Genomic DNA, 19,647 nt, shown 5'->3' with positions numbered 1-19,647 from the left:
TATTTGTTTGAAATTTTCATTAATCCTGACCTGTTCCTAATAATAAAATATTTATGTGTTAAATAGTATGTGCATCATAATTGGAATTACCTGTAAGCAAGCGTCATTATATTTTCTGCATCAGTTTATATTTAATTATACAATAAACGCAATCATTTTCTCCGAATTCTAAAACTGTATATGCATTAACATATTGGAGTGGGTGCTGTATTGGAATGTGGGTGTATCCGGTTGATAGTAAATTCCAAAACATTCGTTTATATGAATAAAATGAAATTTTATTTAATGCTAAAAATATAATCATTGCTTTTGGTTTGCTAATAACGGATATATATGACTTATCTGCATTGCCTAATTTACCCATTTATCATATTTTGTTACTAAATATCTACATAACACCATACAATTTTTTACTCATCTTTTCATTGCTGCTACTTTCCCATTTCGAACACACACCCGCTCTGGCGTCAGGGGAGGCTTTCTTGTACATCTACACAGGCCCCAACGCCACCTAACCAACTCTACCAGCAAATTATTCATTGCACAAACACGTATTTTCTACTTCTCACCCTTTTCAACCCTCTCACGACAGGGTGTACTTCTTCTATACTTATATTTATTGTACATCACATCCCTAGAGATTACTTCTACGACCTCAACGCCACATACCTAGTCATTCAATTGGCCGCCACCTTGGATCTGAAATTCCCATATCTCCTCTACTTATAAAATTATTGTTTGGCATCCTTAAGTTGCCATATATATCCAAGGAGCCAGTTTCATAGTATTTAAAAAAACAATATAGAGAACTTCACAGTTTTCAGTACCAGAACTTAACAAATTTAAACATAACAATTTCTTTAAGCCCCTTTGAAATTGAATGATAATTGGGTTGATACAATTACCGTGTTGTTATCTCATTTTTATAAAAAAAACGGGTGTGGCAGTCCAGTGGGACTGCCGGTGGAAGTTACACTTCTATACACGCATTTGCCGTTACAAATTTATTTGGGAGTCAATCTGCACAATCATTACATATGTAATGCTATAGGTAAGACATAGCAGAAAGAGAAACAGAATTAATAACAATTTACTAACAATTAATAAACCACTTTTGACCTGTAAGAGGATTATAGTAAATGAAGGATTGAATCAATATTGTGATGAAAATGTATATTTTTATTTTCATATATGTATGAAAGGAGTTTAATGCAAAAAATTTTTTACACATACTCTGCAGTAAAATTCATTGTTTATTTCGTTATTAATATAATAATACAATACAAATTAAAATGCAATATTCATAAGTATTTAAGAATGACAATAATATACATAACTTTTCTACTTACTATATACGCATATATGTTTAATTTACTATGTAATAATATTAATAAAAAAGTCCTTCCCGACTGGAAATCGAACCCCGGTCTCCCACGTGACAGGCGGGGATACTGACTACTATACTACCGAGGACATGACACAAACGTATTTCAAAATTGACAGTTTTGGATCATACAGTGATTTATTGAGATTATTATTTTGAAATACAAAAGGCTAATATAATTATGAACATTTAATAAATAAAACAAAACATATCACATAAATAATAATATGTATTAATAAATATTTTATACATTATATATATATATATATATATATATATATATATATATATATATATATATATATATATATATTATATGTATATATATCTTTATATAATATATATATATATATATATATATATATATATATATATATATTATATGTATATATATCTTTATATAATATATATATATATATATATATATATATATACATATATATATATATAATATTAAATGATATATACAAAAGGAACATTTTTATATTCGAGAGAGGAAGAGAGAAAATATATCTTTTGTCTCTCTTTTACTCATTATCTTACATATGTAATGATTTCACAGATTCACTCCCATACAAATTTCCAACGTGGAGCGCGCGTATAGAAGTATAATTAAAAAAAAAACGAGTGTGGCAGTCCAGTGGGACTGCCGGTAGAAGTTATACGTCTATACACGCGTTCGCCGTTAAAAATTTATATAGGAGTCAATCTGCACAATCATTACATATGTAATGCTATAGGTACGAGAGAGCAGAAAGAGAAAAAGAATTAAATATATGGGTATATGGTGCATCGTTTGCTGTATATAAACATTTGACCTGTAATAGGAGTATAGTAAATGAAGGATTGTATCAATATTTTAATGAAAATATATATTTTTATTTTTATATATATGTATAAAAGGAGTTGAATGCAAAAAAAATACACATACTCTGCAGTAAAAATCATTGTTTATTTTGTTATTAATATAAAAATTACAATACAATAAATACACTGCAACATAATTCAATATAATAATACAATATAAATTTACAAAATTTACACATACTCTGTAGTAAAATTCATTGGTTATTTTGTTAATAATATAAATTAAATATAAAATGAATATACAATGAATAAAAAACACAAAATAAATAAATACAATATAAATTAAAATGTAATATTCATAAGTATTTAAAACTGCCAATATACATAACTTACTTTACGAAGATAAAAATAAAAAACCAACAACTCGGATTATGTTGTAAATTTTCATTTTATTTTAAAATTTATGTTCTTTGCGTATATTACATATATTTAATAAGATTAACGTGAGATTTTAAATATTTCAAAAATAAAAAAGGAAATTCATAATTGGGATTCGAACTCACAACCACCAGCGTATGAACCAAACACGTAAAGGATTTGCCAATTAGACATGACACTAACGGATTTCAAAATTGACAGTTCTCCGTAAAACAGTGATTATTTTGAAATACAAAAGCCTAAAATAATTATAAACGTTTAATTTTAAATAATACAAAACATATCACATAAATAATAATATTAATACATATTATATTATATATAATATTTATAATATTAAATATATATACAAAAGGAACATTTTTATTCTCGAACGAGGAAGCGAGAGAAAATATATCTTCTGTCTCTCTCTTACTCATTATCTTACATATGTAATGGTTTCACAGATTCACTCTCATGCAAATTTCCAACGCCGACCGTGCGTATAGAAGTATAACTTCAAAAAATATTCCAAAGCATCTTGATTCAATTTACAGAATCTCACAGAAGCTACTCAAATCTAGAAGCTTTTTAAGGGTTTTAAGAGAAGTGTCTAGATAGACAAAATCTGAAAGTAGTTTTCTTATATGCTTCAAGTGAAATATTTGAACAAACTTCTTTCCTCATTGAAAACACTCAAATACTAAACACATAACAGTGAGTACACCCGGATACTCCTTATGAGTCGCTTGAATTCCTTAAGGACAGGGGGAGATTGGTTTTGTGTGGTTTCCCAATCTCATTGCACAACGACACCTAATCTTGGTGAGGATATAGCCACAGGCAGAGCTGAGTAGTATCCGGATACTTCTGTATCCAGATACAATATGCGGATACTTTTTTAAATTTTGTATCCGGTATCAGTACCTATCCGTGATCAAATTTTAAAGTAACCGCCATCCGGATACTTTTTTTGATATTCGGATACTTTTAAATATTTATCGCCCGCCGATAATGCACCTGTAGGCAGAACACTGCCATTCTTTCAATCCAGATGTGTCGAATATGTTAAATCCCATTTTTCGTACTCGTCACCGTTATATTATGTTATTATATAGCTAATGGAGCTTTGTTTTTACCTAATCAGTTATAAATCTTCCTAAGTACGTTGTTTAATTAATTACTTACATTTATTTTTTATATTTTCTATATCTCTCTTTTCAAGAACCCCTTTTTGTACCCTGTATAATTAGAAGAAATTATTTTTCGGATTATAATAAAGTACATCTTAATATTTATAATTTTATTTTAGTGTACCTACATGCACATCACAGTTCTAATACTAATAATTTATGCCCTTCTTAAAAAAAGTATCCTTCAAAGTATCCTAGGAAGTATCCGAAAAAAATATCCGGATACTTGTATCCGAATACATTTTTAAATGAAAGTATTCGTACTTTTTTAAAAAGTATCCGGATACATTTTGAGTATCCGTATCCGGTATCCGGATACTTTTTTTCAGTATCCCACCCAACTCTGGCCACAGGTAACCTCCACGCATTTGGACCGAAAAACAAAAGGCCCGACAATCTGAAGGGAATTGTTTGTTACCAAATGGAACTTGTATGTTGTTGGCAGGTTTGGATACCAACGTACGAAGACCAAGACTGGTACCAGGAACGGCTGCGGGAAGGCGAATTGGCGTTTGCTCACCACAATAAAAATATCATACTTAAAGTGCAAAATTTAAACGATGTTTCATAACGTTAGTCTCTCTACCCTAACTATTTTTTCTGATTCATAAATTTGTCTTACACTAACATAATTGCCACAGGAAAATGGTACAAAGCATTATCGGTATTAACATATAAAGAAGAATTGTAATCCAAAAAGTTTCCATTTATCTAGCCGAATTAAAAAGTATATGATACATTGAAAATGATACAATCCATTGACAAAATGATACATTTATCATTATGTCATTAAATGGTTTTAAAAAATCATTTCCTTCTAATTTATATAAGAGCAGTACCTTCACTATAATTAATTAAGGCATCGCGAATTATTTCATGAAAAATATTGCAAACTAAGGTAACGGTCTAATTCTGTCTTTCAATGTTTAAAAGCGTCTATATTCTTTGGTTTGACGGCTAAACTGTTTTGTAATTTAAATTGAAAGATGCTTTAATTAATAAATTAACTTAAAACATAAAAATTTATAAAACAGTACCTACGTTAAGTTTTAAATTAGATATACACCCAATTAGATAAATGGCAACACAGCGAGCCGTCGACATTTTACGAACCTGCTTTATCAGCGTAGATCTCTAAACAACGTGTTTGTTTATATGAACCTCTCCCCATATCAGTTGGCTCAACGTTAGATTGATAAGAAAATTAAATTTTAGAGAACAAAAATAAAAGCGCAGCGTAAATTTTAGAAGTTTTAATGCATCGAACAATATTTTTGAATTTCCTAATTATAGCAAATATTTTATAACTCAATGAAAACTATTGATTAAACAGAATAATAATAAATTAAAAAAAAAACGCAAAGAATATGTAATTCTCAGAATGCTAATATTCAAACCTCGAAATACATAGGCGTGCTCATCCTCTAACTAAAATGTAATCTTAAAAGAAAAGTTTGGATTTTTGGATATAAAGTATTTGGATATTTAGAACAAAAAAATTAATCCAATCCAATACTGGTTTAAAATAAAAAGATACACATAAAAATAATAAAAATTCTATTAATTGTGAATGATAAAGTTAATATAAAATAATAAAATACAATAAATTATACTGAGACGTAAAATACATACACAAAAACTGTAAGTTTTTATACATTCCCATCAATAAATTAATATTCTTAATACTAATAATATTGGAAATAAGAATGAAAATTATATCAGCAATAAAAAAATAAATAAATAAACAATGTAGTTTGCGGTAATTAGTTCAAATGTAAAATAAACTTCTGGGCTACAGTTTAAAGTTAAGATTCCTCATATTCTGTTTCAGACGAAGTGTTATCCGATCCGGGATGAATTATTATAGGTTCTATACTGCTATCTATTATATGATCAAGCTCCCACATATTTTTCTCAATATCCATAACGTGATTAATACATTTTTGCCAATGTTTGCCTTTAACTTCGGCCTATACTAATTCAATCGGATTTAGCTCGCAATGATACGTTAGTAGGCAAAGTATTTCAATTCCTCGTTTTTTGGCTCTCTTTGGATCTCCTCAATGACATATTTTTTATAATTTTGTTTATTAATTTTAGCAAGCTCTAATAATTCTGCATTTGTCGTTGTATCGTCAAAGATTAAATTGTTAGAAGTTAACCACATTGCAATTTTATCTTTCCTCCATTGAGTAGTTGGTAAACTTCAACTAATCTAGAGTGGTAACTTGCATTGTCCATCACAATAACTGAATTTTTAGGTATGGATTCAATCATCTGTTCAAAATATTCTTCAAACACGTCTCCGTTCATCTCTTCGTGATAATCACAGGTCTTTTTTGATTCAAACAAAAGTAAAAGAAATCCATTCATACTACCTATATGGGTAACAATTAATCATCGACCTTTACCTGTTGGTTCCCTGAAACTAGTTGAATATCCTTCCAGAAATGCTTGTCGACATTTTTTATAGTTTTGTCTTTCCAAACTCACCCTACAGTATGCCCTTCATTAACCCACGTTTCGTCTAAACAATAAATGTTCTTATTTTCTGTCCTCGTTTTTTTTATTTTTCTGAGGTAGTCTCGTCTCCAACACACAATTTCTTCGGAATCGATAAGCATCGACTGTCTGCCAACTTTTTCATACTTAAAGTTTAACTCATGCAAAACTTTCCAAAGTTTGTCTCTACTTATTGTGTGTAAATCGGGATCATCGGTAATGGCTTGTAAAACTTTATCTAAAGTTTGTATTTGTTTTAAAAAAAAAAATGAGTGGACCATTCTACGAATTGCATTTTGAAAAATTCATCCACATTCACTTTCGACAATTTTGGTCTTCCTGTTCACGGTTGGGGTGGGGTTATACCAGCTGATTTCTCCTCTTTTAAAATGTTATATACAGTTGATTTTGATTATCCCATTACTTTAGACGAAATTTCAACTATACTATCAACAGTATTGGAAGGATTGTGTTGCTTAAAATAATTGTAGACATTGATGATAACACTCTTTTCGTTACGTGATAAATGATTTAACTTTAATTTTTTAACTGGTGTATAATCACACGTTAATTCCATATTCTATAAACTCACTATTCACTCTTGCAAAAAACAACTGTGTCAGATCTCTTCACTCGCTTATAATCGACTGAACAAAAATATTTTGATATTAATGAATGATTAATGAATTAACCATTTTATTAATCATTGGTTTTCCAAACAAAATCGAAATTTATACTACTTAAAATAGCGTTCACATTTATCGGAAACCATCTTTCGCTAATCAACTTTTTCTATCTAAACTATCAAAAGACCATTCACTAAATACCTATTTATTTTAAGAGTTTCTATATTTCTTGTTATTTAATGGGTCATTATCATAACGACAAAAATAACCATAAATAAGGTTACTAAAATAAACAGATTTATATAAATATAATATGCTTTGAAAATGGTTTAATATCTAATAAACCGAAACAAATAATGTAATTACCTTAAAGTACGTCTATGACCAATATCTAAATAAAACCCAACGTAAAATAAGCTACAATATTGACGTTGTACGAAAAGCACACGTACTACAATATGCTTAACAATTTAGTTTTTTTTTCTGAGAATTTACTCCAGCTTATTTTTCAAATATACTATAGCGCCATCTAGGAAAGAAAATCTGAACTACTCAAATCTGACATTTCATTCATATTTTGTTCTTCTTCTTGTTTGTTTTCATTCATATTCATCAATACGTTCAATTAAAAATACTAACAATATTAATTAAATTACATATATTAGTACATATTAACTACATAGATAATTGATAATATGAATATTTATTATTTTTTTTTTTCGTAAAATTGACAAAATTCTTGATTGTTCTAATTTAAAGGTAAGATTTATTTTGCAAAATAATTTATATGTTAGTTTATATTTATTTGGTTTATATGCAAGAAGGTACAATGTGGTTTTGTACATAGATCGATTTCATAAGACGTCATTTAATTTCTTTAAAATTTAAGATTTAATCATTTTTATAACAACTCGAGAAATACCGGATCGACTTGGGTAATTTTTATTTTAAAATATTTGTATAGTTCGTCCCAAACCCTTTTTTCAGTGCGTCATAGTTGATCGAATTCTCTCTAACACATTAAGCTAGAAGTGACAGAAAAAAACGTGAGTCTGTGATTATTATACATAGAACTTAGAAAATTATTTATTGTAAAGCTAATTCTACTTACGGATGTATAATTGGTTAGAGTTTGGAATACGCTAAATAGATATCCAATCAATGATGCGCATAAGTATAATTTGACGCAGATTGTCTCGATCGTGACAGTACTTTCACAATGTCAACTGATAAAATGATAATTGTTATTCCAGGATAGTATTATCAGACATTTTACAGTGAAAATTTAATTTTGTATTTATTGTCATAAAAATATTTTAAATATGCCGAGATATCGAGAAAGAACAAAGACTAATAATAAAATTATTAAATTATTTTCAATTAAAAAAAGAGAGATTACGATCCTTCAACTGTCAAATTTAACTAAAATGTCATGCAATAATTCTCGACATTCTTAAAATCCTATATGACGTCAAAATTAGTGACGCACTGAAAGAAGGGTTTGGGACAGACTGTATAAATCTGACATTTCAATCATATTTTGTTTTGAAACGATACAATTGATTTATTGCTAACAATTTTGATTAATGACGTATAATATACATATATTATACCTCATACGTCACTAGTTTATAAAGTTATAAAGAAATATTTATTAAATATATTTATTTAATAAATATCATTGTTTATAAAGAAATAAGGGCTTTAGAAAATTTATAAAATAATACATATTGCCTATAATTGATTTAGGGCGTGTATATCACTTCTACATATTTCGTAATGACATTGCTTCTTTGTATCAAATTGATATGCTAATTTAGGTACTTTTTTATTTATTTTAGTATTTGTTCTTGTCAATAAATAGACTTTCTTTGGTCTTTTTTATCCCATTTAGGTGTGTTGACATGCACTTTATTATTTATATTATTAACTTAAAAATGTACGGAAAGAATAGCTGACAGTATTTTGCGATAAAAAGTCGTATTGATGATTTAAATAGTTTTTTAGTGTTTTGTGGTGGGTGTAGAATAGATCGTCGGCGAATGTGTTACGACAGAAAAAACACACATGGCGGCAATGCCAAAAGGGTATTATATCATATCTCCGTTGTTATTGGTCCGATTGGAGCGTGTAATATGTTAAATGAAAGGTAAGGAAATAAGATAGAAAAAACAAATAAGACAGCTACCAAGAAGGCAGTACACAGTATCTTCAATATTAATGAACGTATAGCGACATAGGAGATATCATAGGACACTATGAATAAAAATATATTTACTGTAAGACAAATTTTGATTTATTGGCTTAAAGAAAGCCTCTGGTTGAGTACAAAATAAAACTGAAACTAAACGAATCCTAATATGCAACATAGCAAATGAATTGGAGGATATAACGAATATATTAAGATAGAAAAAGTAAACAAGCGACTACCAAAAAGAAGTTACACAGCATTTCGTTATTTATAAACGTATAGCGATATACGAGATATCACATAACACTATGGATGATAATAGGCACTATAAGGTAAAATTTGCTTTATTGGCCTGAAAAAGGCCTCTGGCTGAGTACAAAATAAACAACTAGCCGATTCCTAGCATATGAGTCATCAAATAAAACGACATGAGATATGTAGTAGATATAATCTATATAGCGTGCCATCAAATATATATATATATATATATATATATATATATATATATATATATATATATATATATATATATATATATATATATATATATATATATATATATAGGATATAGTAAAAAAAATAAGAAGGATCAGAAGAGTATCAGATCTTACTTTATATTTACTTGGTTTATATGGAAGTTTATTGTGTTAAAAATTTAACGAATGACTGCAGATTGCCATTGACTGAATCTTCGGGCAGAATTACTAGTAGTATATAATTATATACAATAATTTGTATAGATGGTCACTTGAATCGTTGCTTAGTCCGAAAACCGTGTAAATTCACCGAATAGACTTTAGTATGTATCTTGGATACTGGTACCTATTTATAAAATAAAACAATAACAAAATGAAATTGTATAATTTTTAAAATATTTTAAAAGTACAGTAACAAAAACATATAAGTCTAATATAATAATATGCGATGATCTAATTATTAAGTTCACAAACAGTCTTCACTCTGATAGTAGATGTATCAGATATATTAGTGCCAGTAAGAGGTTCTACATGTATACTGTCAGTTGTCACAGTTGTTTCTAAACAATTTTTATTGGTCACTTTTTTGTTACCTTGTAAAAAATCGACTTCAGATTCTAATTCAATAGTCTCACTATCTCTTTCAATATTTTGTTCTATCCTGGAAGAACAATTATTATCATTGAGATTATTATCAAGATTGACACAATCTAGTTCACTTATCTGACATTCCCCGTTTTCTTTTTCTTCTATTTTTTTATTATCATTTGGATTAGTAGTGAGTTTAGTTTGTTCTTTGACTATGTCTTCATTATCTTCATTAGAAATGAAATCATCATTCAAGTTACAATTTCCCTCCGTATTTTCAGATTCTATTGTATTTATATTAATAACATTAGTAATTTTTTCAGAATCGACGTTTGAACTATTTTCATTCCCTTTTTCAGTATTTACCTCCATACCCGAAAAATCTGTGTCATTATTTTCTATATCTATAGATTTAATATTCTCATAGTTATTACTATGACCCTCAACAACTTCTACATTATTTATTTGAGCTTCCCCATTTTGTTTTTCTTCTGAATTCTTATGACTGGGATTAGTAGAAATGGTAAGATTTTGTTCCTCGTCAACCTCTTGTTCCTTTTCTGATTGGGAATGTTGTAAATTTAAAGAACGTTCGTCATCATTAGAAAGGCAAAAACCATTCAGTGTATCATTACATTCGTCCATAACATTTTTATAATACTCTTCTGTATTTTCAGAATCCATGGAGTTTGTATTAATATCATTAGTAGTTTCTTGTTCTGTATCACTTATCAAAACTTCTTTATCTCTGATATCCTTTTGAAGAATATTTGGAGTTTTGTTAATATCAAAGTTATTAGCAGAATCCTCCTCAATACATTGATCAGATGTTTGATTTTCTGTATTTTTATTCAGTTTGGAGGATACATCAGCGGAAGCATCAGTATTATCAAAACCATGTGAATTAGTAGATGAACAACGTTCATCACTGCTCGTTTCAGACATTGCAGACATAAGCGGTAAAGATGGCTTGTTTACTTGATTTGTTAATTCATTCTCATTTTCTTGTTCAGTATCATTATCTACCATTTCTTGTTTGATGTTTACGCGTTCGTTCAATCCACTACTAAAACTAATATCGCAGCAACTTAAATCATTCCATTTCTGTAATTTTTTGTTTTTAGAGATTTCGTTTTTGTTTTTGAATGAAGCATCATATTTGTATGACGCATTAAAAGAAGGTGCATGGTTAATCTCGACAGGTATTTTGTGATAATGTAAATTCTGTTTTAAGTGTTTTAGTTCAATAGATAGATCAGTGTGATGGAACTTTATTAGTGCATTAGTCGGTAAGTGAGTTTGGGATACACTACTAATCTTTCGATGCAGTCTATTATATTGTTGTAACATGCATTTTATCATTTTTGCATCATTAGTATTTTCTGTGGGAATCGTACTATTTAATATTTGGCTGTTGCGTATATTAATTTCAATATTTAGATCATTTTTTAATGTTCTGGTTGGAGTTTTATCTGCAACCGGTTTTTTAATCTTTGAAATTTCCGTCTGACATTTCGGGGTGGTATTATTCTTCTTTGGAACAAGATTAAACGCGGCGAAGGCGTCTTGGAATTTTTTTTGTATTTTCACATTTTGTTCTATTTTCTGAAGCGGTATATCGGGCAAGTGGGCCATAGATTTCATCATTCTTTGCACTTTACAATTATTATTAAGGTGGATATCTTTTGTTTTTAAAGACCTAAATTTAACTTTACAAAACTGACAGCGAAGGTGCTTAAGCTGGTGTTTTTTCAAACTCATCGCTAGAGAAAATACCGAATTACAAATATTACACATATGCATTTCTTTGGATTGGGCAAATGATAAATCAGAACCCGCATCACTGATAACCGATAGAGCTGGACTTGGACTTGAAGAAGATAAATCTTCACTAATATCGATGTTTAACGATTCCATAACGTTTTGAGGTGAAGAACTGCCACTAGATATCGCCCTTTTTCGTTTCCGCGAATTTGAAACTCCCACACTAACTTCCAGACTCTCAGACTTTTGATCGAAACGATTTTTATTAGAATTTTTGAGCGAATGAAAGTATTCAGGAATTGTCTTTTTCTTTATAAAATTGGATATTGTAGCTGTTGAGGTACTCTTCATTGCAACTCTTCGTTTCTGGGTCTTCAGTGCCATATTTATATACTTCTGCATATTTAAATTTCGTTCTTTAAAATAATTTTCAACTTCATCCATACCCATAACTACCCTAGGAGATACGTCCGATTTTATGCATATTGAGGGCAAACGTATACTGGGATATTTTTTGAAAATTGGCGTAATACTCGGATGAACTAGGTGTTTACTGCGTTCTTTTAGTTTAGCGTTTATATCAGAATGTGCTTTTTTAACTACTCCGCAATTTTTTTCTAGTTTGTCGTCTTTCTTAGGTACATCTACTTCACCGTTGTTAGTTCGTCGATTTTTTGTAATCTCTGCATATTTTTCCTAAAATTGATTTTATGTTATAAAATAAAATGACAATAAAACAGTTTAAAATTACCTTCAGTCTGTTATCGTTTCTTATAGATTGTTCTCTAAACTCAAACATTTTAACTATATTGAAGATGCATTTATTGCACATTTTTTGGGACACCTTATCTTCTTTGCTGATCTGTAACAAAATAAAATAACGGTAAATAAATTAGCAAGCACCTATTATACCTACATACATAAATTACATTCTTTGTACTCGCTCGACGTTCACGGAAAGAATTTTTAAACTGTAAATATGTTTGAAAAGAAAACTTTATATCCTGATCAAATCTCTTCCTTTTATTTTCACAAATCACAACACGGAATTCTTAGTTTTTTTTAGTACATTACGCTAAATACGATAGACGTGATTAGACTAGGGTGACCAAACGTCTCGTATTTACGTTGGGTTGATGATACACTTTTGTTACGTCTCTCCTGAGGTCGTCTGCCCTCTTCACGAAAATTAGTCGCTCACTGCTGTCTTCCCCCGTCCAAGACAGTTAAACTCGCCAGCTATCCGGAGTCAGGAGTCAACTCGAGTCAGACAAGTCGGCATGACAGTCATAGTGTCATTAATTACTAATTATGCCCAAGCGACAGTGCAAGTTGAAGTAGTATTCCAAAGAATGAAAGTATGACAATGAATGAAGATTTTTAAGTTTATCTTAAACAATGGAATGTACCGTTCTCTACTTTCTCAAAGTTTAAATGGATGCTTTGGAAGGAGATACCCAGTTGACATAAAAGCATTGATATAAATGATACTTTGCTATTTGTTCAACTACCACCGTTAGTTAGTGGATTTTTAAGGTGAAAAAATTAAATAACGGACTGATGAAAGATAAAAAATCACCCAATGTCACGAAAAATGGGTTTTTTGTTTTAAAATGCCTACCAGACCGATAAAGCAAGCTGAATTTTTAGATATACCAGTATGTGTTTACGATAGCTGCGCATAATGGTAATACTGAAAGAATATTTTCGTTTATGAACATTCAATGAACGGCCGAAAGGAACAAGATGGGGTGGATACCCTTTATGCCATATGCCATAGTACTCTACAATTTAAAAATGAACTGTCTTAGTTTTTATAACCTTATATTGGATAAGAAAGAGGTTTTAAAATTACTGGAACCAAATAAAATATCCCCAATTCAAATCTAAAGATTTTTAACACAAATTTGACCTACCATTTTAATTATCTTGTTTAATTATGTTTTGAAGTATGTAATAATAAAGAAGTACTCACTGCAAAATTGTTGTTTTTCAAATATTGAATGGGTTGCTTATGTGAGTCCATTTCAATTTAGGTAAAAAGTTTTACTACGGTTAGCTAACCATAACGGAGCTTTAAGTATCTTTTCACGTTAATATAACAACATTCCTTGCATCAGCATCATTTAATTGTCATACCGGAGACCTGACGATGCATAGTAAATTATAGTATGCGAAACCGGTCATCCGTCCAAGGTAGAATAAATTGATTGTAAATCTATTATTTATTTCTTTTCGCCTAAATTAAATTACATCAATTTACAGGTCTAAAATTAGCTAAAAAGAGCATGTTTCAAAAAGTACGTCTCGATGGAGGCCCCCTTTAGCTGGAAGCTATCAACCCAAGCCCTCCTTGGGCGTTTTTTCAAGTTTATGATTTGGTCACCCTAGATTAGATCGATTGTTGATTTTCAAACGAAAAAACAAAAATATAGAGTAAAACGATCGAAAAGCCGAGATAAATTTTGACGGTACAAACTCTTTTCTCAACTGATTATGACGCAATTTTTTTAAATGGGAATATTAATGAACACTAAAACTTGGCGGAATTGATAAGAAGCTTCTTATTGTGTCTGTTTTTTAGTATTATTGAGTTGTTGTCTATCAACCCTTTCATATCAAATAAATACGACAAAACACCCATATCATCATAAATTTGCGGACTACAATGGTGTGATAACCATAGTATAGTTTCAGAATTGTAGACACTAAATTCTAAGAAATGGTGATGACGATTTAGCATTATACTTGGTCTTCCAGTGACGTACTAAAAGATTAAGAGGTAACTCTACTTATATTGAAGAATTTTTACGAATTATATATACTACGAGGGTTGTCTTTTAGTTTTGCATATGGCCATAAAAACAAAACATATATAGACTTAAAGTACTTTATTGCTTTTCAAAATGTCCCACCAAGATCGATACACTTTTGCATACGTTCAAACCAATTGGTAAAACAGTTATTCCAGTATTCAGTTGATACCTGCAAAATCGCCGTTTTAAAGTCATCGATTGCTACTTCTGGCGAATCGGTGCCCACCCATTGAATTCTTGATTTTTGGGAATGTGAAAAGTCGTTGGGACTATACGGTCGGGATGGTTTAACAATTCGATGTTTTGAAACTCCAAAAACTCTCTTGTCTTTGGGGCAGTGTGAGCACTTGCATTGTCCTGATGTAGGATGGTTAGTCGTTGTGTTGCTTTGTCGGAGTTAAGATAACTTCTGGTAAACAGTTATATACCAATCAGAAGTAACCGTTCTTCGATATTCTAAAGCAATTGTTACTACATGACCAGATTGTGACACAAAAGTTGCGACCATTTTCTTTACACTTCGAGAACGGATCACGGAATATTAAGTTATAGTTAAGTTGAGGTTTTTCCTCAACGTGAAACACCCACACAGCGGATTGGCGTTTATTTTCCGGTTTGTAGGAGTAAATCTAAGACTCATCGCCACTAACGATACTATAAACTTTTTTTGAGCTTCCTTTGTTGAACCGTTCCATTGTCTTTCGACACCAATTACGCCAACCGCTTTTGCTCTTCTGTGAGAAAATGAGGGATCATGTTACACTATATGTGTCGCCGGTATATTACACGGCGGTCATCCTTAATTAGCTGACTTTGCTTTGTGATTGCCGTTTTGGGTGAACCTGGCCTGGATTCGTCTCTGAGTTGACTGAGGGAATAGTTGACTGGTGTGGTGCTTCATTCTCAAACACAGAAACCATTTCCACAAGGAAAATAAATTCTTGTGGTTCGCTGTATACCATGTATCACAAAAAATTTATTTAAAAATTCCTTTATAAAAGGTATAATAATAAAAACCGTATCGGTATACATCACAGAACGTTTTCGGAATAACTATTCCATCATCAGTGCTATCATAAACAAAACAAAACAAAAAGTGTGAGTAATACTTACTGGATGTACATGTCTGAAGCAACTAAATATACGGGTAAAACCCTTTAAATGTTGTTTGATTAATTTTGAGTAACATTTTTGATAATTAAAAATTATGATATTTAAGTTACAAAAGGAATTGATCGCATGGCAACGTAAGACTCCACTGGGGTTGCTAGTCCTTAGACGAAGTGTCTGTAAGGACTTGTTGATGGCAACTGATTAAAATGACATATTAGGACGGAAGTCTGAACAAAGCAGTCAATGTAACCGGAGGTATGTGCCTAAATGTGACAGTAGCCAGCAAAATGTAAAATTAAATATGTTAAAATTGATTGATAGTAACAGTAGCAACCATCAATATGTTGTAATATAAAGTATTTTTTATCCTGAAATTTTGTTGAAATTTGTAAATTGGATATTATTGTAGGTGGACTATAGGTTTATAAAAGTTAAGAATATAGGTAGGCAACCAACTATACAGATATCTGAATTCAATGGTGGAGAACTAAAGATTTTTTATAAAAGACACTGTTTTTTCAACATTTGGTACCTGGAATATGGAAAGCAGATATGTGTGGGAAGTTGGGATTTTATTATTACAGAGTAAAATGTTAATTGATGCATTTCAGTGTGTTATTGATATAGAAGATGAACAAAATAAATGTTGTAATATACTGCTGGTATATTACTTAACTTATAACTTAAGTAGAAAATGCCCTACCAGTTAAAAAACAACATTTGGCACCTGAGAAATATTCGGTGTCTAAGTTAAAGTTCATGAATATGAGGTGGATGGAGAGAGTTAAATAAATATTATTGTATGTTAACATAATATGGAAAACCAACAAAATTGATGGGTAAAGGGTGACTGTTTGGCTAAAATTATAATATGTGATGTTTTATTGTTAATGTGAGAAGAGAAAAGACTGGATAAGAGACAGATCTCCAGACGTCCGAAACCATAACTTGAGGAGAGCAATGTCGATAAGCGAAATAAGCGAGACATTGCTGTTGGGATGCTCTGAAAATTGTAAAAAATTATTACTCGAAAATGTTATCGACTAAGACCCATTTTTTGACCAACTTGCTAGTTTCAAAAATTCACTGTATTTTCACGACTTGTTTTATCACAATGAAACTCTCGATTTATATCAACAAAAGATTGAAGTTACATTTGTATTTGAAGGTTGTATTGGTGGCACATGAAAAACTAATTAGGTAAACCTAGTACTATTTATTCTCTCTCTAGCGCTAAGGAATTTCCAAAGAAATATTAAGACAACTGAATAATTTAGTAAAATTATTGCATCATTTACAAATTTTTTGATAAACCCTGAAATCTCGTCAGAGTCACAAGACCTGGTATCTTGATGAAGGTAAGCTAATGGTTAAGACGTGTATTTAAAGGCTATAAGAATTATTAAATGTATTTTATATAATTAAAACAAAATGTAAATAGTAATTGTAATGGTAAATGTTTTCAACCCTAGGCATTCAAAGCCTGTCGAGCTTTCTAAATAAATAAAATACTTTTCTAATCCAATAAAACAAATGACTATCATGAAGAAACGGACGCCTTAAAAGTTGAAGGTTGATTTTCAACGATTTCATAAAACTTTGGACCAAACTGTGTCATTGTTATGGACGCGTCTTACCAAGTCGACAATTTAAGCAGTCAACAACTGGCTGACGAAAAGCTGACTTCACAAAATAAAAGAAGAACACAATAAAAAAAATAAAACACAGATATTCTGAAACTTATTTATTTCTATAATGTTCTTTGGTAAACTAATACTTTGTTTTTACTTCCATACCTTATAAAATGATCTTCCTTAAACGACCATCTGCAGATAATACATAGTAAACTCTAACATTTCTGCAGTCTTGCCCTTCAGGATCATCACAAACAAGCATGTGTTACCCAGAAGAAGGTCCACGAAAATCTACAATAATGGAATCTGATTAGAATTAAGAATGTAAGACATTTTTTATGCTACTGTGCATGTCAACAAATAAATATATTATATTTATGATACTAAAATAAGGCAAATTTTAGGAATGTAATTAATAGATTTAAGTTTTAATGATTTTAAAACACTGTATATAAACTAGAATATATAAGATTCATGTTATAAGGTAAAGACTAATTTAAACACAGAAGCACAATGTATTAAATCCTGTATGTGTTCTTACCTGGTGCTGATAAAAATAAACTCAAAATGATGCGTTTAATTCTAATCTTTCCAACTTCAACTTATAACTTTCACCCACCCACAGAAAATAACCATTTGATTTCTCCGATTTGGAAATCGTTACCGATTGCTTGTAAGTTTGGTAAAATCCTAGATACATCACGTTTTATCCTTTATTTCTTTCATTTTAACAATTGTTAATAGATATATAAATTCCTTGTTTGGAAAAGTATTCGGGAATTATTTAAATATCTTATTTTTATTATTCAAAAATATTACACCTCTTTAACTAGTTACACCTCTTTAACTAATTATAAAATATTAGCTTATTATAATACGGCTGAATTGGCTGATTCATTATTATCGAGTTCTGATTTTCATTTGTCTAAAAACAACATGTTTTCGGAAAACTATTTATCACTCCAGATAAATATTTAAAAGTATTAGATTCCTTAAGGAAACGTACCTGTCTTTTGTGTAGAAATTTTAAGATGACACTTTAAGCTTAATTTATTGCTATGTGCGGCTCTAAGAACAAAAAAACCAAAGTACTCGACTTTCATACATACGTATTTCTTCGGTATGAATGAGCAATCTAAAATTGTCTCATTTGTTGTTGTCTATACAAATTATGTAAGTTATACAATAATTTTACTAATTTAAAATTGTATTGTTCTGTTTTTTTATTATATTTGTTTTTGTTTTATACTTCTTGTTCTTTTTGACTGATTTTTTTTAGCTTTGTCCATAAAATTGTTCAATAATTTTCAATGACAATAAAGCATATTTCTATTCTTAAACCCCGATCAGTCTAGATATCGGCCGCTTTCAAAAAAGGTAAGTGAATCTCATATAGAATTGACAATAAGTTATTAAATCTGCCAATTGTTATTTTTATTTACAATCATCTACATTACATCCTCATTTACATATATTGCATTTTACGTTATTTTAAACTAAATATTAAACCAAAGATTTCAATACGTTTTACATGAACATCCGGCTCGAAGGACCAAAATATAAATATTTTTATATTTTCTCAACTGATTACTTTGATTATTTATTATTGTTGTTTACGTACTTTTGTGTCAACTGATTTTTGGGAATTATTTTTATTGAATTTTATTATACTTTTCTACTCATTCTGTGTCTTGTTATTTTTACTTGTTTGTGATTGAATTTATCTGAAACAGTTAAACTTCCAAAGTTTAATATACCCACATTTTCAGGCATTTTCCGAGACTGGCCTAGTTTCTTTCACCTATTCAACAATTTAATTACGTCTATTATTCAAGAACCTTTGACTCTTATCAAAGGCATTCCTCTGGCCGATGCAAATTATCAGATAGCTTACGAGATTCTACCTAGAATAAAAGATATCAGAATAAACGAATTCTTGTTACCCAATTCCTTTAGTTACCAAAAATTCCACTTCCGGTTGAGCAATGGAATTTTCTATTATTCAATATGTTGTACACTAAAACTCGTACAGATTTTTAATTAGAAAACAGTCGAGCCTTTGACATTCCCACTTACAGGTAATTGATTTCTAGAAAGACAATGTATAGCTTTGAAATCGGTTCAGTTTAATTCATA

The 19,647-nt window shown here is 29.9% G+C and overlaps 1 protein-coding gene across 3 annotated transcripts in view; it reads right to left on the bottom strand.

Moving 5' to 3' along the window:
• Positions 1 to 19,647, bottom strand: part of LOC140447537 (uncharacterized) — a 58,007-nt gene that overhangs the window by 31,025 nt on the left and 7,335 nt on the right. Inside the window, exons 2-3 of one of the 3 annotated variants that reach the window (XM_072540241.1) lie at positions 12,700 to 12,810; positions 9,967 to 12,644 (exon numbers count right to left, since the gene is read on the bottom strand). The exons of the other annotated variants lie outside the window; for them this stretch is intronic. Coding sequence (XP_072396342.1) covers positions 10,050 to 12,644; positions 12,700 to 12,810 — 2,706 coding nt within the window. The 3' untranslated portion in view covers positions 9,967 to 10,049. Of the gene's footprint in view, positions 1 to 9,966; positions 12,645 to 12,699; positions 12,811 to 19,647 lie in introns of those variants that run through there. 3 annotated transcript variants of the gene reach the window in all.

The sequence above is a fragment of the Diabrotica undecimpunctata genome, chromosome 8, assembly GCF_040954645.1.
Source record: "Diabrotica undecimpunctata isolate CICGRU chromosome 8, icDiaUnde3, whole genome shotgun sequence".
NCBI classification, from domain to species: domain Eukaryota; kingdom Metazoa; phylum Arthropoda; class Insecta; order Coleoptera; family Chrysomelidae; genus Diabrotica; species Diabrotica undecimpunctata.
Note: the sequence above shows the minus strand (reverse complement) of the source record. Positions and strands in the feature narration are given on the sequence as shown.